General features: G+C 40.3%; 1 protein-coding gene across 8 annotated transcripts in view; it reads left to right on the top strand.

Moving 5' to 3' along the window:
• LOC144605008 (triple functional domain protein) overlaps nt 1-25,423 on the top strand; it is a 329,272-nt gene that overhangs the window by 285,617 nt on the left and 18,232 nt on the right. For 6 of the 8 annotated variants that reach the window (XR_013548803.1, XR_013548805.1, XM_078420037.1 and 3 more), the window contains 7 exons: nt 4,349-4,426; nt 5,078-5,269; nt 7,260-7,440; nt 9,777-10,510; nt 15,206-15,453; nt 17,249-17,387; nt 18,827-18,854. Coding sequence is in view for 6 of the 8 variants with exons in the window: in XM_078420037.1 (XP_078276163.1) it covers nt 4,349-4,426; nt 5,078-5,269; nt 7,260-7,440; nt 9,777-10,510; nt 15,206-15,453; nt 17,249-17,387; nt 18,827-18,854 (1,600 nt within the window). In the remaining 2 variants the exon portion in view is untranslated. Of the gene's footprint in view, nt 1-4,348; nt 4,427-5,077; nt 5,270-7,259; nt 7,441-9,776; nt 10,511-15,205; nt 15,454-17,248; nt 17,388-18,826; nt 18,855-25,423 lie in introns of those variants that run through there. The other 2 variants (XM_078420076.1, XM_078420081.1) reach the window with 2 other exon arrangements.

Here is a 25,423-nt window from a genome sequence, read left to right as displayed (position 1 = left end):
AGACTCTAAGGGGAGTAAGAGACACCTGTGGCTGACGAGGGAAGTCAAGGACAGCATAAAAATTAAGGAGAGGAAGTATAACATAGCAAAGAAGAGTGGGAAGACAGAGGATTGGGACTCTTTTAAAGAGCAACAAAAGTTAACTAAAAAGGCGGGGAGAAAAGATGAGGTACGAGGGTAAACTAGCCAATAATATAAAGGAGGATAGCAAAAGTTTTTTTAGGTACGTGAAGAGGAAAAAAATAGTCAAGGCAAATGTGGGTCCCTTGAAGACAGAAGCAGGGGAATTTATTATGGGGAACAAAGAAATGTCAGACGAGTTAAACCGTTACTTTGGATCTGTCTTCACTGAGGAAGATACACACAATCTCCCAAATGTTCTAGGGGCCGGAGAACCTAGGGTGATGGAGGAACTGAAGGAAATCCACATTAGGCAGGAAATAGTTTTGGGTAGACTGATGGGACTGAAGGCTGATAAATCCCCAGGGCCTGATGGTCTGCATCCCAGGGTACTTAAGGAGGTGGCTCTAGAAATAGTGGAAGCATTGGAGATCATTTTTCAATGTTCTATAGATTCAGGATCAGTTCCTGTGGATTGGAGGATCGCAAATGTTATCCCACTTTTAAGAAAGGAGGGAGAGAGAAAACGGGTAATTATAGACCAGTTAGTCTGACATCAGTGGTTGGGAAGATGCTGGAGTCAATTATAAAAGACGAAATTGCTGAGCATTTGGATAGCGGTAACAGGATCATTCCGAGTCAGCATGGCTTTACGAAGGGGAAATCATGCTTGACAAATCTACTGGAATTTTTTGAGGATGTAACTAGGAAAATTGACAGGGGAGAGTCGGTGGATGTGGTGTACCTCGACTTTCAGAAAGCCTTCGACAAGGTCACACATAGGAGATTAGTGGGCAAAATTAGAGCACATGGTATTGGGGGTAGGGTACTGACATGGATAGAAAATTGGTTGACAGACAGAAAGCAAAGAGTGGGGATAAATGGGTCCTTTTCGGAATGGCAGGCAGTGACCAGTGGGGTACCACAAGGTTCGGTGCTGGGACCCCAGCTATTTACGATATACATTAATGACTTAGATGAAGGGATTAAAAGTACCATTAGCAAATTTGCAGATGATACTAAGCTGGGGGGGTAGTGTGAATTGTGAGGAAGATGCAATAAGGCTGCAGGGTGACTTGGACAGGTTGTGTGAGTGGGCGGATACATGGCAGGTGCAGTTTAATGTAGATAAGTGTGAGGTTATTCACTTTGGAAGTAAGAATAGAAAGGCAGATTATTATCTGAATGGTGTCAAGTTAGGAAGAGGGGATGTTCAACGAGATCTGGGTGTCCTAGTGCATCAGTCACTGAAAGGAAGCATGCAGGTACAACAGGCAGTGAAGAAAGCCAATGGAATGTTGGCCTTCATAACAAGAGGAGTTGAGTATAGGAGCAAAGAGGTCCTTCTACAGTTGTACCGGGCCCTGGTGAGACCGCACCTGGAGTACTGTGTGCAGTTTTGGTTTCCAAATTTGAGGAAGGATATTCTTGCTATTGAGGGCGTGCAGCGTAGGTTCACTAGGTTAATTCCCGGAATGGCGGGACTGTCGTATGTTGAAAGGCTGGAGCAATTAGGCTTGTATACACTGGAATTTAGAAGGATGAGGGGGGATCTTATTGAAACATATAAGATAATTAGGGGATTGGACACATTAGAGGCAGGAAACATGTTCCCAATGTTGGGGGAGTCCAGAACAAGGGGCCACAGTTTAAGAATAAGGGGTAGACCATTTAGAACGGAGATGAGGAAGAACTTTTTCAGTCAGAGAGTGATGAAGGTGTGGAATTCTCTGCCTCAGAAGGCAGTGGAGGCCAGTTCGTTGGATGCTTTCAAGAGAGAGCTGGATAGAGCTCTTAAGGATAGCGGAGTGAGGGGGTATGGGGAGAAGGCAGGAACGGGGTACTGATTGAGAGTGATCAGCCATGATCGCATTGAATGGCGGTGCTGGCTCGAAGGGCTGAATGGCTTACTCCTGCACCTATTGTCTATTGTCTAATGAGTCAGTCCATTTTACACAGCACATAATTTAGGACAGAATTTTTTTACTAGTTTCTGACTAAGTGTATATGCTTCTGACTAAGCTAATATCTCTACCATTCTTCATGAAGTAACATGACTGATATAAAGACAGTTGTGAGGTTTACGAAAACGCTTCATCCTGAGAAAATAGCGTGTAGCAGTGTTTAAATTAAGCTGAGCCCCTTTATTGGCATTGCTCAAGTGTTCTACGATTTTTGCCAACGTGGCCTTGGCTCAAGTCACCTGCTACTTTCTGTGGGAATCTGAAATCATTTGAAGGTGTCAGCCCACTGGTGGCATCAATGCCACAACATCAGACCTGAAGGCTGAACTAGGGTGGGAGGAACTGACTACCCAGAAGAAGCCATGGTAAGTTTTGAAAAATTACTTCTGTGTGAAATCCTTTTGACCTTGAGGATTGAAACACCCCATGACTGACTAGCTCTTGGGTCTCTCGAGACCTGGCCTCGCCTTACTCTCTCTTTGCTGTAAAGCCCCATGCCCAGGAGTATCAAGTCCAATAAATGTTTCTCGAGATCCCTGGAAGCCCAATTTTTGATCTCGTACAACTACACAGACGTTTGTCCAGCTTGGTGGATACCTTTAGTTAAGTGAGGCCTGGCAATTCAAATGGCACAGGCCTTTCATGCTGATGACCGTGCAGGGGATACCCTTCCGTCTTGTTACTCACTGCCCATTACCCTAGAATGGTAATTTAAGCCATGTTGCTTTCTTAGGGCAAAGGTTGAAGTCAGAGTGCCTTGTCGTAATCAATTAATTAGATAAACAAAAATATTATTGACTGTTGCATCCCTCTCAACCCTTCCGAATTTGGCGGAAAGTTTCCACTTTCTTATTTCATTTCCGCCATTCTGATTTTGCCTCACATTTTTCCTCAATACTGTCGACAATTGCAATTTGTCAATTCAGCCGCTATAGGTCGCTAGGGGTTTCCCCCAGAAATCCCCCGCACCCTGTAAGTCTTCCCGAAAATGTGGCATCTAGACTGGGCAAGGCAGCCAATCTCGACCTCATTGGGACTTCCCTGGCCGATCGGTGCGTTGAATTTGCAACCTGCAGCCGGGGCTCTGGAACTCCAGCCCAGCTGGAGCCAGCACATCTATCCCCATAGCCGACTTCCTTGACCAGCTGGATAAACCAGCAAAGCTCTGGAACCAAGAGTGCCAGAAAATCAGTGGTGGAACTGTAATGAGTAAATATTAAATTTAAGTGCAAGATTATATAACTATATTAATTAATTAAGACGGGGTTAAAATATAAAACAGAGCAGAAAAGCCAGTTACCACCTTTTTGGGCTGATTATCAATTAATGTGCAAATTTACTTCAACAAGTACTTCCATATGCTTAGTCGAGTCGCATATATCAACTCTTTTCATAACCTAGTCATACATTTTATGACCATTGTTCTTTTATTCAATACCAAGAGAATTGGGATGTGTAAGGAAAAACCAAAGTAGAAAAAACAAAATAAAACAAATTTTTCATTGTGTTGCAAAACGTATGTCTGTTCAATAACCTTTCTATAAATAGCAGAATAATAATAATAATAATAATACATTTTATTTATATAGCGCTTTTCATATACTCAAAGACGCTTTACAGAGATTTTGAGAACATAGGGAAATGAATAAATAGATAAATAAGTAAATAAATATACTCATGATTGGCCTGACATTTATACATGTAATCTTGTTGTACTTGTACAATGATAATAAAGATAATAAAGATATATTGTATTGTATGTAGTCCAAGAACTACAGACTGTTGGAAATAATAGTCGTTTTTCACACATGAATGTAGCGCAACGCGTATGCGCATTTGGCGTGCATACTTTCTTTTGCTGAAAAGTTGCATTACGCCCCATATTATGAATTTTGATGTAAAATTCTGAATTTTGGACATCAAAATTATGAATTTGTAAAATCAAATGTTGGGAGGTCTGCTGTTGTATAGGGAACAGCTTATTTTGGCTGCATGTACTTTGGGATTGAAGGTGAGAAATTGGAGGGTAAAATAAAACCAAGGATGTGGGAAATCACTTTCAAAGAGAAAGGAAAAATTCTGACTCCAGAGGACTTTTACAAGCATCTTGCACAGAGGTGTCTCTAATTTCAGCTTTTACAATCAGCAGGGAATAATATAATTAAAAAATATGCTTTTGAAAGCGTAAAAACATTTTAGATATTATAATATGTAATTAAACGTGAAATGATTATAAGCTGTTATTTCTTTCCTTCTATACACAGAAAGCTGTGGAAGTCATGTGCATCATACCAAAACGATGCAATGATATGATGAATGTTGGGCGGCTTCAAGGATTTGATGTAAGTTTTTGTGTTCCTAACAGTGTACAAGATTATGAACATGCCAAGTTAATTCCTATACCATTATTAGAATAAGCATGATGCTGATCGGATTTAGAATAGTTTACCATGCTTTTTATTTCATTATTACCAAAATTATTCCTGTGATTGTAAGAAATGAGAGCTAGAGTAAGCCATTTGTCCCTCTTACCTGCTGTGCTATTCAGTACCGCTCTCCTGTAATAACCCAAGAACCCTTCATCTCCATATTGTCTAAAATTCTATCAATCTTTGCTTGAATGTACTCTGCAGCTGTCCAACCTCCACTGTCCTTGGTTAGATAAATCCAAAAATTTGTTTCCCTCAGGGTGATGAATATTTTTAGCATCGTGAAAAGAACTGCAGTATGAATAAGTTTCTGTTCCCTTTGCATGGGAAGATTAGGATTTGTTGATAGGTTTGTGATTCAACTTAGGAAGGTTCAAGTAGCTACTTGTGCTTTAATTCCACACTCCAACCATTGTAGTTAAATAAAACTTGATTTTCTTTTGGACTGTGTACACAATCCTTTTTTGATTATATAGACAATTGATGATTTTAATCTTTTTTTAAATCTGTGCACTTTTTCTTCGGAAATGCAGAGGTAAATGTTGTTTCTTCCTTTGTTTTCAGGGCAAAATTATAGCCCAGGGGAGATTACTTCTCCAGGACACCTTCCTTGTTGCAGATCAGGATGCTGGGCTTCTTTCACGCAGTAGAGAGCGGAGAATCTTCCTGTTTGAACAAATTGCAATATTCAGTGAACCTTTAGATAAGAAAAAAGGCTTCTCCATGCCTGGTTATTTATTTAAAAACAGTATCAAGGTAATCTAATATGCTGCTTTTAGGGTACTAGTTACCTTCTATCCTTTACAAATACATAAGTTGGAATTAAATTTATTCAGTCATCTTATTTGTCCTCCAATTGATGTTTGATTCTGCAAAGGAACTGGCCGTGAGTTAGTGCGGTTGTGCCCATTGTGGTCTCATCATGTAGCAGATAATCCATCACAGATGTATCATGCAATCCAATCACAGATCAATAACACTCTCCAATTTGCCAGAATATTATTCCTGAATTATTGTGCACAAAGTAACATAAACCCCTGGTTAACGTGACAGTGCAATGCAGACAAGTCCTGCAAGTTGAAGAAAATCTTTTGATTTATTTACTTTTTGTTTACACAAAAAAATAGTGGGCAAATTTTATTCCATATCTGTGACATCTGGGAAGTGATTTGTGAATTCTGTGTGGCTGAGTTTCCATAGCCCGAACATCCATAACAGAGGGATCACGTAATATTAAGCACCGTTGCCACAAATATAGTCTTGCTCGCCATTGATGTATCGAGACAATATAAGCTCGTCTTATTCCAAGGACTTTTCCATTTCCTGAGTTAAGATGCTCAAATGCAGCTGTTTCCCTTTTCCCAGTAGACAAATAAATCAAAGATTAAATCAATTCATAGCACTTTAATAAACCTTTTAACTTCTAATTTGAGAAATTACATTGCCGGTGGTAAACTTGCTGTTCAGAAATTCTGCTGCATAGGCGAATGATTCACTAAAACTTGCTAAAAAATCCCAATTGTACGCCAAAGCACTCATCCAGAATTTAAAGTCCAAATCCTCTATTGTGGTTGTTGTGAGGCTTGAACCTTGGTTTTGAAGTTACTTGTTCAAAATCATATCGTTTAAATGAGGTCTGTGAAAGGGACGGGCTTCGAACACTAACTTCACCCTCTTCCTCCTTCAACAAGGTTTTACTGGCTCTGGATCAAGTAATCAGCCCACCACATCCCCCTAAACCATTGCGGTTGAATGTTCTCAGGCTGCACCAAATGTCACTCTGAACCCCTTTGCTTATTGTCACACCAAATTCTCTCCAATTTTAGCCCTCCAAATTTCCCCTCATTCTTTTCCCAGCTACCCTTTTTCCTTGTCATTACCCCCAAAAGCATTCCTTCTACTAGTCATGACCCAACCCTCTTGGAAGAGCAACTCTCTTCCCTATTTCTAAGCATCTTAATACTGAATCGAATTGGCAAGCACTGAACCCCACTCCCCCCCCCCAAATCTAACCTTGATTATTTATAGTAAGTTCCTCTTCCCAAATTGTTCAGCATTTTCTTTTCCCCACATCACCTCAAGATTCCCGTGGCAGTCTCCACTGCACCCTTCTATTTCTGTTTACATGACAGACCTCGTACATTGTTTGTGCCTGGTTTCTTTGAATATATCTGGTGCTGACATAGCATCCTTTTAATTTTGGTGAGATTACAATTTCTGGACTGTTGAGATTATAATCACGTTTTATTCATCACAGTTCAGTCTTCATGGATTAGCTGGCTGGACCCCTGTAATCACGGGCATCCACCATTATTCTAACCTAATGGAATGTTTTATATAAAAACTTTCATGGAAGTGCAAGCCTAATTTCAGAGTCTGTATAATTATCAACTGTCTGAACCTCTCTCTATAATGAGAACATTCTCTGATAATTTCCTGACTGCAAATTGTTCATTAGTTTTTCATTTTAAAATATTCTCATCTTTAGTTTAGAAAGACTGTTGTTGGGGTGATGTTATGATATTAAACATATCAGTACATTGTGGAGTAAAAATTCTTTGCTTTTGCTATGGGCCAAAAATACTTGGCAGATTTTGTACCAACTGTAATTACCTCCCGTCATTAATTGTAATAGATCACTTGTGTTATATAATTTTGCATCCATTCTTGACTCTGCGTGAATGTCCTGACTTATGATGATATGTGATTTATTGGTCTGGGTTAGAGCTTACTGATTGTGTTCTAGGTGAGTTGCCTTGGCCTGGAAGAGAATGTGGATAATGATCCGTGTAAATTTGGACTTACCGCACGGTCAGCAGATGGCAGTGTGGAAACCTACATTCTACAAGCATCCAATCCTACAATTCGACAAATGTGGATCCATGAAGTCAATCAAATTCTGGAAAACCAGCGCAACTTTTTAAATGGTACTTACAGCTTCTTCTTCTGAAGGTTGACTTAAACATAACCTCATCTATCTTTTTTATGTTAACTGTTCAGACATACACCCACTTTTGTTAATGCATGACCCACATTACACCAAGGATTCCGGTGGAATGATTTTGTTAATTGTATTGGGAATCTATGTCCTGGTCTTTGCTCTCACTTTCCTTAAAGTAATAATGATTATGATTTTTGTTTTAAAATGGCTTTTTCATGGATATTGTTTAATTTGTGGTCATAGAAAATGGTGCAGGAGTAGGCCATTTGGCCCGACGTGCCAACACCGCCATTCAATACGATCATGGCTGATCATTCAAAATCAGTGCCCTGCTCCGGCTTTTTCCCCATATCCCTTGATTCCCTTAGCCCTAAGAGCTAAATTTAACTCGCTCTTGAAAACATCCAGTGAATTGGCCCCCACTGCCTTCTGTGGCAGAGAATTCCACAGATTCACAACTCTCTGGGTGAAAAAGTTTTTCCTCCTCTCAGTCCTAAGTTTTTCCTCCTCTCAGCCTACCCCTTATTCTTAAACTGTGACTGTAATCAACACCATGCTCTATTTTGAAGTGGCAACTTGTTCTTCAAAACTGGCTCGTGATCAGTATAACTCTACGTCCAAAGAATTTCCTTGCCAAAAATAATACGTGCTATCCCAAGAAATAGCCTACGGCCACCTACTGTCAAAACCATCAGAAGACTTTAAATTACTGTGAATGTCTGATGATCACAAGCATTCTAAAGCAAACAGAAATAATTATCCGAAAACACAAAATATAATTTGGTCACAATTAAATACACATAATTAAACAAATGTAATTGAATCTTGCCACCTTCATGCCAACTATTCTCTTCCATTGAAGCAGTTGCTGAACCTGTGCCTGATCTGGGAAGTTGCAGGAAACTGGATTCTGACAGAAGAGTCCAAGAGGAGTTGAGTGTCAGAGTGCAATTAAATCACTGCAAAAAGACATTAGAGTGTCTGGGACTTCCATGTTCACAGAGAGTAGAACACCAGAACTGTTTTGAATTTTCAGTGTGACTCATCTTGAAAAAATGTGCATGATCGGTTTTAATTATATGTGCGTTTATGTGAAGGCTTAAATAGTATTGTGTTTTTGTAGTGTATCCATTAGAGTGTTTAATAGTGTGTAACACCACTTCTTTAATTACAATGGGTAATTCATTATTTAGTTTTAGCCTTGTTTCCCTCCTTGTGTCATGTTTTGTTCCTGATTTCCCTAACAGAATATCACAACTGCAGCCAAGGGGAAACAAGGTAGTCTCCCTGAATTTGTCGTTATGAGCTGCCCCGAGGAAATGCAATATGCTTCCTCCCACTTGTAAACCCATCGTCTCCACCACCATTCCACACATCAATTCGGCTGAAATAACGAACTGGAAAATCAATCCTGCATACCATTCTTTCATGAACTCCCCCCCTCAAAAGAAAATCTTTTAAGAATCTGAAAATGCAATGACTTTGAAATCTTCAAATTATTCAAAATATATTAAGAATAATGATTTGAAAAATTTGATCTGGGAAACTGTAGAAAATAATTTAAAGCCCAATTATATGCTGTAATATTTCAGCTTTAGCTGCACACTAGCTTAATTTTTCAAAACCACAGGTACAACATTGTTTAATAAGGTGGAGCTAAAACTGATAAATGGAGTTGAAAAACATACCAGCCATGATCAAATTGAACGACAGGAAGAGCACAAGGAGTTGAATAGCTTATTCTTGTTTCAATTATGCCATAAATTACCCTCAAAGTATGGTGAAGCATTCTCATCTGTGCTGCTGTTACAAGAAGGATGACAATCATTAATTTAATTCCTCCCTAGCCAGTCTTCGGCAAATTAAACTTAAAATCACTGTGCAGAATACATCACCAAACTCCACCTGCAGTTCCTTCTTACACATTCCACATGCTTTTAATATTGTTTTTGAAATCTGTGTTAATAATAGACATAATATTACAAATGCCACATCCAGCCATCAGTCTTATTCAAATAATTCATGATTATTTGAATGCAGAACTTCTTTGCTGATCTTTAGTGCTTTCCTTTAAATGTTGATGAATACTTTATTAACAAAATATTCATCAACATTTAAAGGAAAGCACTAAAGATCAGCAAAGAAGTTCTGCATTCAGATAATCATGAATTATTTGAATAAGACTGATGGTTCATGACCTTAAAGAGGGGGGGGTTCTAAGCCAACATTATTCATTCCAGCCTGGCTTCTATAATCCTCACTTTTCATTCATCCCAGCCGTACAATGTTAAAATTGTCTAATTAACCTTTTTTTGGCTCCAGCTTTGACATCTCCGATTGAATACCAGAGGAACCATGTCGGCCCTAGTGGACCAAATAGCTGTAGTGGAATGAGCAGCACAAGCCGCTCCAGACCTTCTCGGATACCCCAACCCATCCGGCACCATTCCCCAGTCCTGGTCTCCTCTGCGGCCTCGGCCCAGGCAGAGGCAGACAGATTGACAGGTATGTCCGCTCGCAACCCTACCCTGGCGACACTCAACAGCACCCTAGATTCTGGCTGCAGCCAATCTGACAGGCATCTGGAACGAGAAGGCAGCGACAATGACTTGGAACAGATTCCCAGAACAAAACTTCTTGAGAGCCCCAGGAAAACATTAGGAACGCACACCAATGCAGGAGATGGAAGCCTCAAGGAATTACGTGGTAGTCTAGAAGAGAACCGGTCACCAAGAGGGAGTGTGGGCTCTCTGACAATAGCAAAGCAACGACCGGGCACCACTTCACCCCTGAGTTCACCGCTGTCGACAACGTTCCCATCCTCTCCTTTCAGCAAAGAACCCTACCCTCCCAGTAGTCCTGTTCTTAAGGGCTCCTTCTGGAGCTCACACCCAGCTTCACCAGCCAGCCGCCCTGGCTCCTTCACCTTCCCGGGGGATGTGGACTCCCTACAGCGCCAGGTCCACCGCCACTCTACGCACAGCAAGGACACTGATCGCATGAGCACGTGCTCCTCGACCAGCGAGCAATCGGTGCATTCCACCCAGAGCAACGGGGTAAGAGCGGAGCACGTCTGTCCTGTGAGCTCCTCTAAAACCTTCCCACGCTCTCCTTCTGTGCGTCAGTATCACTCTCCGTACTAATAATTCCTCCTGGCTCTGCAAAAAACTGCTCTGTTCTGAAACTTAAAACACCTGCCTAATTATTCATCGCTGTGACTCTCTACCTGTCAAGATCTGATTAAAAAACTGATCAGCCTATACATCTACTAACCACTGCTCCTCCAACAGCCTCACTTGCAGAAGGCAAATAACAACTAACGCAGATACTTACAAACTTCTAGCTACTCAACGTTTGGCAAAAAATAAACATCTGCTGCTTCATGTTTTCCCTTATACTCCAGCAAACCGCATATATTAATGGGCCATTTCTCTGGACTGGTAGCACTATTTTAAATTTGCTAGTTCCAGCTTTCTTTTATTGCCAGTTGCTGATTCAAAGCATCAGCCCCTCCTCCCCCCTTCCTCTTGTTCATCCCAGTTTCTGCTGCTGACTTTTGGAGTTCTCTGTTCAAGAATCTATCCAGCTTTACAATGTAAGACATTGAAACTGCTTAAGAGTGCTATAACATCTGAAAGTTTTAATTCAGTGGCAATCTCAGTTTAATTTTATTATTTAGAATTGCAGAGATTGTCACAAACACAATTTGTTTTTTTAACATTTTGTAAATCTGTAATGCATTATTTTATGAAATGGGGCTCAATATTCCCTCACACCAAAAAAGCAATTTTATCAAATGTCTTTCCAAAATTTGTTTCTTTTCCATCATTCATTTGGTTAGAAATCATTGTATCAATTATTAATCAGGATGAAAATGTTTCACTGAGCAGTGTACAAAACTTTCAAAAGCATTGTCACTTACATTTTTTGCCTAGCTTATTTCTTTTAAACTCTTGCATGCTCACTCTGCATTGCATGTCTCTTCAGTTTCCAAGCATGGCATTTTGGATATATCGTTGTTTTACTGTATTGATCCAGTTTGCTTGGAAGTGCGTGCATCTTGCTGCTTTATAAGATGCTGAAATAATATGTAAATTATGGCATTCTGCTCTTCCTCTATCTGTTCTAGTCTTTAACTTTCCTTTTCTTTCCTTCATCCTTGTTTCAATTTGTACGTTTTTTCTGTCTCAATTAAGGAAACAACTTTGTACCAGTTGTGTTTAAAAAAAAATTATTATTGTTGTATTTTGTATGTCAAAAATGGTCTTATGTAATCCACAATTAAAATGTGCAAAGTATTTGTAGTACTGATTTGTGATGTAGATGGAGGTGAGGCTGTGAAAAATAATGTTCAGAAATGAGAAGTGACCTTAAAGACTGATATGTGGGGATTTTTAGTAATGTGTCCTGACTTCATGCATAAACAACAGGAAGTTTAAAGCCATTATTTTTCTTGCATGAGAATTGTTTAAAAATTCTTGCATTTGGGTCCTCAAACATTGGAAAGAGAAAGATAAATGTGGTCTCCTAATGAAAGCCAAATATTTGGGCAAGGTGTGGTAAAGAATACATGACAAACAGGCAGATTTCTGTAACACCAGATGATGAGTTCACTTCAAATGAATGCTGGTTCATTTTCTTCACTTTCTTGTTTTTACCTAATTAAAGGTTTATTATATATATAAATGACATAGACATAAATGTAGATGGGTTGATTAGTAACTTTGCAGACCACACCAAAATTGATGGAGTTTCGGACAGTGTGGAAGGCTGTGAAAGAGTACAGCAGGATTTAGATCATTTACAGAACTGGGCAGAGAAATGGCAAATGTTTTTAATCTGACCAGTTTGAGGTGTTGTACTTTAGGAAGTCAAATATAAAGAGAAAGTATACAGTTAATGGCAAGACCCTAACAGCATTGATATACAGAGGAATCTTGGGGTCCAAGTCTATACCTCCATGAAAGTGGCATCACAATTAGATTGAGTGGTAAAGAAGATATATGGTGTGATTGCCTTCATCGGTCATGGCATTAAGTGTAAGAGTCAGGAAGTCATGTTGCAACTTTATGTAACGCATTTGGAGCATTGTGTGCAGTTCCAATCGCCCCAATACAGAAAGGATGTGAAGGCTTTGGTGAGAGTGCAGAAGAGGTTTACTAGAATATATTAGAGGCCATTAGGCAGTGGGATGTGGGTCAGGTGCAGGCAGAGGAGATTCGTTTAACTTGACACCATGTTTGGCATGGACATTGTAGGCCAGAGGGCCTATTCCTGTACTATTCTATGTTCAAAGGGTAATCATTTGCCCATCATCTTGTTGGTGAAATTAAACATAATATAGGGGAGAGATCATTTATTTCAAAACGGATATCCGGCGGTTTGCCAGATTAATGTGTAATTTGCAGCTAAAGAATTCGCTTTCTGTCCTTGTATAGCCTTATTCTCATTCTGTAAAAAAAAAGTGTATATAAACATTCTTTGTTGGGTATTAATGGATCCTTAGAAGTCCTGAATAGCAATGATAGAACAAATTATATAAACTGTTGGGTTTTAAAATAACAGAATGGTGGTATTTATACATCAAATTCTGTATACATATGTGGAGAAAAGTTACATTTAAATTTAGCAGCCCTCCTTATGAAACGTCCACCTGTTTTTAATTGCCTTTTGAAATGCGTTGCTTTAACATAAATAACAGCTACCGTCAGGTTATGTGATTTTTATGTAGGTAAGTGATATTGTTCTTGTGTTCTCTCAACGGCTCACCTGATTTGTGAACATCAATTAAGGAAATCCTTACAAAACAGAAAGGTCATAGCTTTATAAGAAAATAACTGCAGATGCTGGTACAAGTCGATTTATTCACAAAATGCTGGAGTAACTCAGCAGGTCAGGCAGCATCTCGGGAGAGAAGGAATGGGTGACGTTTCGGGTCGAGACCCTTCTTCAGACTGATGTCGGGGGTGGGACAAAGGAAGGATATAGGTGGAGACAGGAAGATAGAGGGAGATCTGTGAAGGAGGAGGGGAAGGGAGGGACAGAGGAGCTATCTGAAGTTGGAGAAGTCGACGTTCATACCACCGGGCTGCAAACATTTCCGTCACCTACAACGGGCCACTGGCCATATCTTCCCATCCCCTCCCCTCTCTGCGTTCCGCAGAGACCGTTCCCTCCGTAACTCCCTGGTCCACTCGTCCCTTCCTACCCAAACCACCCCAACCCCGGGCACTTTCCCTTGCAACCGCACGAGATGCAACACCTGTCCCTTTACCTCCCCCCTCAACTCCATCAAAGGACCCAAACAGTCTTTCCAGGTGAGACAAAGGTTCACCTGCACCTCCTCCAACCTCATCTATTGCATCCGCTGCTCTAGATGTCAACTTATTTATATCGGCGAAACCAAGCGCAGGCTCGGCGATCGCTTCGCTGAACACCTGCGCTCGGTCCGCATTAACGCAACTGATCTCCCGGTGGCCCAGCACTTTAACTCCCCCTCCCATTCCCAGTCTGACCTCTCTGTCATGGGCCTCCTCCAGTGCCATAGTGAGGCCCGCCGGAAATTGGAGGAGCAGCACCTCATATTTCGCCTGGGCAGTTTGCAGCCCGGTGGTATGAACATCGACTTCTCCAACTTCAGATAGCTCCTCTGTCCCTCCCTTCCCCTCCTCCTTCCCAGATCTCCCTCTATCTTCCTGTCTCCACCTATATCCTTCCTTTGTCCCACCCCCGACATCAGTCTGAAGAAGGGTCTCGACCCGAAACGTCACCCATTCCTTCTCTCCCGAGATGCTGCCTGACCTGCTGAGTTACTCCAGCATTTTGTGAATAAAGGTCATAGCTTTGTTCTGTTTATTGTGCTGAGTTAGATGATTATACCTGGAGAAGGGTTTGCTTCAGTATTTCTGAGTAAGAGAAAGGGAGGTTAGCCAATGTTCTCACTGCTAATTACTATCCACAGATTTCTTAAATCTTAGCCAAGTGGACACCAAGTCAGGACAGAGCTTGGATGTTGCTGTGATGTCCCTCTATAGTGGAATGATGCATCCAGCTTCAAACATGAAGGGTTGCAACTTGTACTGAAGTAACAAAAGTGTTTGCACCCTATGAAACTATACCTCAATAAAGAATCGACTAAAAGAAGGGAAGAGAGAACATTGGTGGGAAAATAAATGAAATAATTAATATTTTTTAAACTAAACTGGAAAGTGCCAACACATTTTGGTTAAAGTATTAGTTCTATACCCAGATAAAACTAGACATAAAGATTGGGAAACAACAAACCTGCGAACAGTCCAGTCTTATAATTTTCTCATCTTTTATAAAAGTTACATATTTAACCCTCCAATAGTCAGTGTAAAGGAGCAAATCATAATTGTACTAGAGAGGCAAAGGTTGATAATCTAAATACAGCCCTATCACAAAAGTAATATTTATGGTAGAAGCATTTTTTCTTTCTTATTTCAAGCATGAGAATCAAAAACCTATTTTCCTATGTGCTGTGGCCATTATTAATGTTTTACTTGTCAGTTTGTTGTATCTATTTATGTATGTCTTAATAAAACGACTATTTCTCACTTTATTTGAGGTTTTGCTAGCCAATGAGATCAGGTTCATTGTTGGTAATGGGCAGGACTGCAAATTTATTAGTCAAATTAATGTAGTAGATTAACAATTTGCACATTATTGTTGTATGAATTGCATATGAAACACATTTTATTTTTCCAACCTTGTCTTTTCCTCCCTTGTAGAGTGAAAGTAGCAGTAGCAGTAATATCTCCACCATGCTGGTAACACATGATTACACCGCCGTGAAAGAGGATGAGATTAATGTCTGCCAGGGCGAGGTAGTGCAAATCCTGGCCAGCAACCAACAGAACATGTTTTTGGTGTTTCGGGCAGCTACTGACCAGTGCCCTGCAGCTGAGGGATGGATTCCTGGCTTTGTACTAGGTCACACAACTATTATAATCCCAGACAACCCTGAAGGAACATTAAAGTTAGTCTGTTTTCATTTCTAGTGTGGTTGTGTAACTCTAAATTGTCAATATCTCAGACAATTTGTTGCAACTCATTACTTGCAAATATGAAAGAAAGATTATTACATTTGGTGGAAAGTGGATGAAGATTCTTCGATTTTTCCCAATTTTGTCTTTCCTGAGGTATAGCACAATGGATGCTCATAGCCTGCTGGTAACTGATGCAAGTAGCTTTACTTTATATAAGAATCCGGACTGCCAATATTGGCAGTGTGGTGAGGGCAGGAGTAGAAAAATTCTGTAGGAAAGATCTACAGATGCTGGTTTACACGGAAAATAGACACAAAATGCTGGAGGAACTCAGCGGGTCAGGCAGCATTTCTGGAGAAAAAGAATAGGTGGCGTTTTGGGTCGAGACCCTTCTCATTTCTATTTATTTCTAAACATAAACCCAGCTCCCCCCATTCCCAGGGACCACACCTTCCCAGTTTGTAATGGTGATCACTGGATGGTAATCAGAATCAGGGGCTTGGATATTTCCTTTCCCATCTCTTGTCCAAGAAAACTGAGGCTAATGTAATTGCATTAACTAAGATCAACTTCCTTAGCACATGCTGGAGATTGAACCTGGAACTTTCCTGGTCCCTTAGTCAACATCTGGTGGCACAATTTCCTACTGAGTGGTATAGTAACCATTAATATGGAAAGCGCATATTGTTATTGCTGTTTTAACATGTCTGATTACATCACGTGGCGGCGCCTAACGGCAGCGGCTGACTAGCAGTCTGTCCGTCTTTTTTTTGTTGAGTGTCGGTGTTGGGATGATTTTTATATATATTTTTTTGGTTGTGTATGTGTGGGAGGGGGTGGTGGTGTGTGGGGGGTGGGTGTGGGTGGGGAACTTTTCTCTTCCTCACGGCGCGGGGTGCGGCTCGGCTGCGGGGCCTAACATCCCCCGGTGCGGCTCGGCCGCTGGACTTTACATCCCGGTGCGGCTTGGCCGCTGGACTTTACATCCCGGTGCGGCTTGGCCGCTGGACTTTACATCCCGGTGCGGCTCGGCCGCTGGACTTAACAGTGCCCGGTGCAGCTCGGCTGCGGGGCTTAACACCGCCCGGTGCAACTCGGCTGCGGGACTTTACATCGCCCGGTGCAGCTCGGCTGCGGGGCTTAACACCGCCCGGTGCAACTCGGCTGCGGGACTTAACACCGCCCGGTGCGGCTCGGCTGCGGGACTTTTCACCGCTGGTGCGGCTCGGCTGCGGGACTTAGCTGCGCAAGGCTTGGTCGCGGGCCTTTCATCGCCCGGTTCGGCCGCGAGACGTTTCAGCGCCCGGTGCGGGGACTGTGCGGGTCGGTCGGGGACGAGCTGTCTGTCCGTGGGCGTGGGGAAGAGAGGGGAAGTTTTGTTGCCTCCATCACAGTGAGGGGGTGTTTGGAGTCACTGTGATGGACGTTTGTGTTGGGGTTATGTGTCTTGTGTTCTTTTTTCTATGACTGCTATGTAGTTTCGTTCGGTACTTCGGTACCGAACGACAAATAAAGCTCTGTTATACTGTTATACACAAAAGGACTTTGAGAAATAACTGATTGTTTTTCCTCAGGCCAATGACTTCCAGTGATGGGATCACTGTGTGGGTTAAACCACATCATTGGCATTGAAGCACTGATGTTTTACATCTATAATTAAATGTAGTTAGAAATTATAGTGTGCATATTTCATGTGCCCTGATTATCATGGAGTTTTATTCAACATTAGTTCCTAAAATGAAATGTGTTCTTCCTCCTGTCCTCTTATTTTAAATATGACAATAGAAAGTCAACATCTTGGCACACTGCACTCCGTTTAAGAAAGAAAAATGAAAAGAAGGATAAAGATAGCAAGAAGGAAGGAAAGCTAGAGAATGGTTTCAGAAAATCGCGAGAAGGATTACCCAATAAGGTATCAGTTAAGGTAAGTGCGAGCAAAATGCTTTCTTGGAAATTCTCCACAATGGTGTTTCCACCCTCCTTCAAGCCAGATTCTTTTTCATTTAAATGGTAAACATAAATGGCAAGAAGATTATAAAACTGCCAAAGTCTTCATTTGCAAGCCATTTATTTGTTAAATTATATAATTTTTGTCTTGGAAGTAAGGAAAATTAAATTCATCATTAATTCCCTTTAATCTTTATGAGCTTGTGACTTACTAGAATATGTCCTCATTCTTCAACTCAGTTTGGGGACCAAATAATTAAAGGACATGCAATATGAGTGGGCAACAACGACGATTAAGTGCAAGTAATTACCATATGATAAAGCTACACTTTTCTTTGAGTTAAGTAGGTAAAAGCAACCATGCATGATGCTCGAAGTTAAAGTAAGCTGGCAATCTTCCTTTTAGATACCCTGGACTTGAAAGCAAACACCATCATTTATTTTACTGACTGGTATAATCATACCTCAGATCGAGTATTAAAGTAGCCTTTGCCAAAATGTTGTTACTTATCCATGGTCTGCAAAGAAATTTGGATTCTGTATGATCTGTAAGCTGTACTGTTAAAATATTTATGTTTTTTTTCTCAAGTATCATTGATATTTCTATGTTTAAACCAAATCAGTTTAGTTGTTAACTACAGGTGAAAATGATTCAGAATATTGGTAAAACATGAAACCTTTTATCTTCAGAATGTACTCCATAGATCTTTATCTTTCTAAATGTATAGCCTTTGTGTGCTTATTCACACCGTTGATCAGACTGGGCATAGTTTATACACATGTTTATTTAAATGTGTGAATCCAGCTCCGTTCACCAGCTTCCAATTGCAATTTTCAGTTATGAAATATATACATTTATATTCTCAATGTTATATATTCTCAAAATATGACACACGTTCAATTACTAAAAGGCCTATTTTCCATTACTCATACAAATTCTGGTCCATTTTTGTTTAATGTCCTGAATCATTGAAAATGATGGGTAAGTAATTTAGACAAAGCTTTTTCGTCAAAATCTTAGCAATGTAGAACTTGCTACTCTGTGAAGGAATAGAGGCAAATAGTGCTGAAAAAATGAAAGAGTAAGCTAGATATCTCCGAAAAGGAGAAAGGAGTTAAACGTTATGTAAATAGGGTGGGTGGAGACTCGAACAGGGGTGATGCCGATCTTCCAAACACTTATTTGTACACACTGGCAGTAAATAGTCAAGTTGGGGAGCACAAATATTCTGATTAATATTACTGTTAACATAACATATGGATATCTGATACTGGCCATTAATCATGCTTTTCCAAACATCAGTGCAAAGTGTAAGAATTCCAAACAAAACTGATGAAGAGAGATGCTACTAATTCCGAAAAAAAGTAGAAATATAAAAACATATTTATTATACTTAATTATTTTTTTCCTTTCAGCTCCTGAATCCTAATTATATTTATGATGGTAAGTTATTGTAAACAGTCTCACATTTCACAAACTATATTTCTTGTAAATGATTAAGAGATTATTTGGGGTTAAAATTTATAGAGAAATATGAATTGAGTGTAAAATAGTACAGACCAGTGGCTTTTCTGAAACAATCCAGTTAGCTGCTCTGTTTTGCTCTTTTGCCATATCCATGCATTTTTCATGCAATTCGCTTATGAAGGCTGCTGTTGAAATTAATCAGGTAGTGCATTCTCAATACTTAACAATACATATGTAATCCTCTATTTCGCGTCTTCACGAATTCCATATCCTCAATATAGCAGCCATTAATATTGTAGATTTGGGTCAAGCTGAGTTCCATGCAATGAGACAGAATTCCACTGTAACTGGGAAATTTGTTAGTGGAAGATACCATTAGATAAGCAAAGAGTGTTCATAAAACACCCAAAAGGCAAGAGCTCAGCTTGCCAGGAAACAAAGCCATGCACGACCAAAGGGATGGGAAACAACATATAATTGAAAGAAAAAAAGTGTGCAAAGTAAAAATGCAACACAAATCCTACTTGCAGACATAAAAAGGACTTCCAAAGTAGTAAAACATGGTGACAACTGCAGAAGAGACTATGAAACGAATTTTAAAAGGGACATCTTCAAACTGCAGATACTGGTTTACAAATAAAGACTCAAAGTCCTGAAGTAACTCAGCAAGTCAGGCAGCATATCTGGTGAACATGAATAGGGGACATTTCGGGTCGGGACCCTTCTTCCATCTGATTATGGTAGGGAGGGAGAGAAAGTGGAAGAGAAGTGGGGGCAGGACAAAACCTGGTAACAGGTGAGAAGGGGGTGGGAGTGGGGGGTTGATGGGCAGATGGTTGGACAAAGCCAGAGATGAAAAGACAAGAATTGTGTGGTAAGGACAGAAGAGGTGTGAATTGTAATTCTAGAGGAAGGAAAATAGATGGAAGGGGAAAGGAGATAAATAGGTGCAAATCCAGATGGGACACAGGAAAGAGGGGGTGGGTACTCTTCCCCAGTTTGTGTGTGGCCTTGCTCTGGCAATGTTGGAGGCCTGTGACAGAAAGGTCAGAATGGAAAGGGGAATTAACATCCAGGAGATCCAGCAGGCCTTGGCCGACCAAATGCAAGTGTGCGGCAAAATGATCACCTAGTCTACACTTGGTCTACAGAAGGCCACATTGGAAACACCAAATGCATTGGATGAGGTTAGAGGGGGTCCATGTGAATCTGTCTTACCTGGAAGGACTGCTGGGGTCCTTGCATGGATGCAGAGAGGCAGGGGAAAGTACCTGGAGGTGGGGTGGGAAGGGTTGAGTGAACCAAGGAGTTGCGGAGGGAGCGGTCTCAGTGGAAGGCAGAAGAGGGTGTGGATAAGGAGGTGAGTCTGGGGATGGGATCACGTTAAAGGTGGCCGGAATGTCAGAGAATATCGTGTTGGATGCAAAGGTTGGTGGAGTAAAAGTTATGGACCAGGAGAGCTCTATCCTTGTTCTGTCTGGGGGAAGGGGGAGTGAGAGCAGAACCACGGGACACTCAAGAAACATGGGTGAAGTATCCATCTATGATAACAAAGAGGAATCCATGTATACTTAAGAAAGAGAACATTGCAGATGTTCAAGATGGAAAGCCTCATCTTGGAAGAAGATACAGCAGAGACAGAGAAATTGAGAGTAGGGGATAGCGTCTTTGCAAAAGGCAGGGTGGAAGGAAGTGCAGTCCAGATTACTGTGGGAGTTGGTGAGATTGGAGTAGATGTCAGTCAATATCTGTCCCCTGTGACGGAGATAGAGATCAAAAATGGGGGAAAGGTGTCAGATGGTCCAAGTGAATTTGATGGACGTCAATGGTAGAGTTAATGAAATCAACAAGTTTGCGGACATCAATGTAGCAAAGATTTGGGGTTGGTGCCAGTGTATGTTTGGAACAAGGACTGTTCGACGTAACCCACAAAAGGCAGGCATAGTTCAGGCCCATGCAGAGTGCCCACTCTGCAGAGTTAGTTTTCACCTGATTTTAAAAGACTACATTGCAGTTGCTATTATGATTCTCAGATCCTTTTATTGAGATTGCTCCTGCCAATGTGCTGTATAAGATCAGTCAAAGGGGGATCCAGCAAATTATAGGAGAGTTGGACTGACACATTTTGTCACAAAAATACTGTAATCTGCAAGAATGATAAACTGAACGCCTTTAACAACATCTTTATTTTATTCAAACGCAGATAGATTCATAGAGGGGAGGACATGTCTGAAGAAATAATTAAAGCAACAGACGGGATTGTTTATGGTGTTACTTACTTGATGCTACAAAAGCCATATAATAAATTACTGATAATAGATGAGTAATCTGAAATTGTAATAGTGCACTTAAAAGCAAAGCATTGATGACTGAGATTTGCACGGTAATAGAAGAGTTAAGATAACGAGCTGCTTGACAGGCTGTGCTTTGTTGAGATCCACGTGGTTCTGTGATGTGGTTACATCAATTGAACATAATCATAACTGACTTTAATAATGGAATAGAAAGTCACAATCCATGGTTGCTGATGACATAAAGATAGTGAAATTGCAAACAGATATTACGCTCAGAACATGCTGATGGCTAGCCAGTGAACAGAGGGGGAGCCGAGATGGAACAAGTGTTAACTGCAGCATGAGCAGCAGTCTTTACATCTGACCTCTGCCCCTGGGCTTCTTATTGCTTTGAATAGGGTGGCTGGAAGTATAAATTTAGGTAAAGTTTTTGTTTAGTTTTTATTTTTTCTTTATTTCAATGTATGTTTATATTTCTAATGAAATATTAATTATTAATTATTATGTGATCTTAGGCAAGTTCACATTGTTTTTCTTCAGATGTTTTCACATGCCGCTATTCACCAGAGATAATTAGCCATAGGTTGGGGGCTGGGAAATCAATTAAACCTATGGGCAAATCTGTGGTAAAGGAAATTGACTGTGGGCATCGTTGAGGATAGAATGTGGTACTTTATAAGTAATAAAATACTAGCAACAGTGGAAGTCCAAAGGGAGCTATGGATCAGTATATCCCCATTGTACCCCTGCATCATTAATGCATATAAATATAAGTAGTAGTGGTCCGAGTCTGCACTTGAGGGTCTCCATTTCTCCAATCCAAAATAAGCTGGCATTTAGAAGGCTGAGAGGGGATCTTGTAGAAACATAATTTTTTTAAGGGATTGGACAGGCGATGCAGGACAAATGTTCCCCATGTTGGGGGAGTCCATAACCAGGGGTCACAGTTTAAGAATAAGGAGTAGCCATTAGGACTGAGATGAGGAAAAACTTTTTAAGCCAGAGAGTTGTGAATCTGTGGAATTCTCTGCCACAGAAGGCAGTGGAGGCCAATTCTCTGGATATATTCAAAAGAGAGTTAGATGTAGCTCTTAGGGCTAAAGGAATCAAGTGATAAGGGGAGAAATAGGGTACTGATTCTGGATGATCAGCCACGTTTATATTGAATGGTGGTGCTGGCTCAAAGGGCCAGATGGCCTACTCCTGCACCTATTTTCTGTTTCTAAGCCTTTCACCAGAACTTTTTTATTGTACTAATTTAATGTTAGATCTATACTGCTTTGATATCATGTTCTCCAGTTTTGTTACAAGTCAAATATCGGACACAACATCAAACGCCATCAAAAACACATCAATCATACTTTCCCAATCCATCACCTCTAATACCACATTTGAAAAAGTACACATCAAGTCAATTATAATCTGTTGGTTATTGCAGGGGCAAAGATGGTGTCGGGTATGAGAGTTCCAATGTCCAAAAATTCCAATGTCCTTGATATTTCAAAGGTGAAAGATTAATTAGGGCAAGAGTAAGAAATGTCTTTGGCTCCAAAGAATCAGAATAGATGGGAATAAGAGTTAACATGGAATAATGATGGGAATCATTCCTTCTCTTTGGCAGTCCCTATTTCAGGCTGATTACTTGACTCAAATCTGATGGTACCAAACTATGTATGTCAATTTTCGGTTTATGCTCTGGTCAAACATTTGAGATGAGGTTGTGCCAAGTAGCCTCAACTCAACTTTATTCAGGTCACTTTTATTCACAAAATGCTGGAGTAACTCAGCAGGTCAGGCAGCATCTCGGGAGAGAAGGAATGGGTGACGTTTCGGGTCGAGACCCTTCTTCAGACTGAAGGTCACGATGACTTGTGTAATGTACCGACATGCTACTGGCGTATGTATATTAATAGTTGGGTTGTAGAGCCATAGAGAGCTACAGCATGGAAACTTTGGCTCAATTTGTCCAGGCTGACCAAGGTGTATTCCTGAAGTAGTCCCATTTGCCTACATTTAAAAAATATCCCTATAAACCTTTCCTATCCATGAATCTTCTAATTAGTTTTAACCATTGTAATTGTACCAGCCACTATCACTTTTTTTGACACCTTGTTCTATATGCCCACTACCCTCTGTGTGAAAATTTTGCTTCTCTGTTCCCTTTAAATCTTTCCCCTCGCACATTAATTTAGTGCACTAAAGTTTTAGAGTCCTCTACCCTGGGGGATAAAAACACTGTGGCTATTCATCTTATCTATGCCCCCCATGATTTTATAAACTTTTATTAGATCACCCCTCACCTCCTTTATTCCAAAGGAAAAAGTCCCAGCCTATCAGTCTTGCCTTATCACTCACACTTCCAATCTCAGCAACATGCTTGAGAATCATTTCTGCGCACTTTCCGGCTTAATAACATCCTCGTATCATGACCAGAACTGCACATAATGTTTCAGGTGTGGACTCACTACCGTTTTGTATGGCGGTAACATAATGCCTTCACTTTTGTACTCATTGTCCCTTCAAATAAAGACACAAATGCCATATGCTTTCTTCACCCCTTGTCTACCTGTGTCGCCACTTTTAGGGAATTATGTACTTGTACCCCTGGATCTCTCTGTTCTACAATATTTCACAAGAGCCCTGTCATATAGTGTGCCCTGGTTTAACTTCCTAAAATGAATCACTTTGCAATTGTCTCAATTAAATTCCATCAATTCCTTTATCCTCTTTCCCAGTTGATCAAGATCTTGTTATAATTTAAGACAATATTCTTCTCTGATCACAAATTTTGTGTCTGCAGACTTACTACTACATGCTACCTACATTCTCGTCCAAATCGTTAATATCTATGACAAACTACAGGAGACCCAACATTGAATTCGGTGAAAATTGAGAAAAAAAATATTCAAGCACATGACAGTTTCATCTTGGCTGTGGTCTCTTTCAAGTCAGGTTTTAATTTTATATCTAAGCAGGCCTCCAGCCCCTCAGAATTGAGGCTGACTTGTATCCACCATAGTGGTTTGCTTTGTAGTGACTGAAGGATTTGTAGTTTTCAAATAGTAGCAACACAGTTGGTGAGAGTATTAATCAAGAGACAAGGGAGATTTTAGTAAGAGTAATACAATAATTGCAGATACTTCAATTTTCATATACAAATTAAATTGGCAAAATTCGTTTGATTTATGAGTTCACTGAGAGCATTGTGATAGTTTTCTGAAGCAAAATGCTGTGGAATTAACCAGGCAACAGGATACTTTCAATGTTGTCATATTTAATTAGATGTGGTTAATTAGCAATCTCACAGCAAAGGCTCCTCGAGGGCAAGGAGAGACATTTATATTTAGCTTGAAAGGAACATAACTCAATTCGAAGCAAGAGTCTTGAATATTTATAAGGCTACTTACAGTGCCAAAAATGTCAAAATGAATTGGGAAATTAGAATTATTTGTCACTAGATAACAATATGTAGGCAAATAGTTAAGCTTTCAATAAAAATACATTCCACCGAGAATTAAAATCACATCAGGAATTCTTGCCAAATGATGGTTAGTAGGTTAAAACAAGAGACTGACAGTGTTGTGAATAATAAACGGAATGGCTGAGGGTTGGGAAAGTTTTAGGAATTAGATGACTAGAACATTCGCAAAGCAGATAAAATATGTGAGTAAAATAGCAAGATAAAATAGAGTTTTCATACAAATGTAAAAGGGAAAAGAGTGGCAGAAATAAATGTGAAGGCTGTAGAGGCCAAGTCAATGGATAAGGCAGAGATACATAGAATCGTGATTAGTACGGGTGTCAGGGGTTATGGGGAGAAGGCAGGAGAATGGAGTTAGGAGAGAGAGATCAGCCATGATTGATTAGCAGAGTAGACTTTGGCTGAATGGCTTAATTCTGCTCCTATCACTTACGAACTTATGATGTGGAGACAGTGAGGAATGGGTTTATTATTGTTCCATGTACCAAGATACAGTAAAAGCTTTGCGTACGATCCAGGCAAATTATACATTCATCAGTACACAAACTTAATGCAAAAGAAAAGTAATTAGAATGCAGAAATAACAGCTACAGTGGCGGTCTTTAAAAAAAAGAGTGCCGCAGCAATGCAATTTGGGCTATGAAGAACTCATCCTTAGTATATAAGAGGTTCATTCATAGAGTCTGATTACAGTGGAAAAGAATCTGGTGGCATCTGTTTATAAAGTTTTGTAAATTCTCTTTGACAGGAGAGGAGAGAAGAGAGAATAA

Source organism: Rhinoraja longicauda, chromosome 2 (genome assembly GCF_053455715.1).
Source record: "Rhinoraja longicauda isolate Sanriku21f chromosome 2, sRhiLon1.1, whole genome shotgun sequence".
Lineage (NCBI taxonomy): Eukaryota > Metazoa > Chordata > Chondrichthyes > Rajiformes > Arhynchobatidae > Rhinoraja > Rhinoraja longicauda.
The sequence above is the reverse complement of the archived record's forward strand: the minus strand, read 5'-3'. Positions and strand labels throughout refer to the sequence as shown.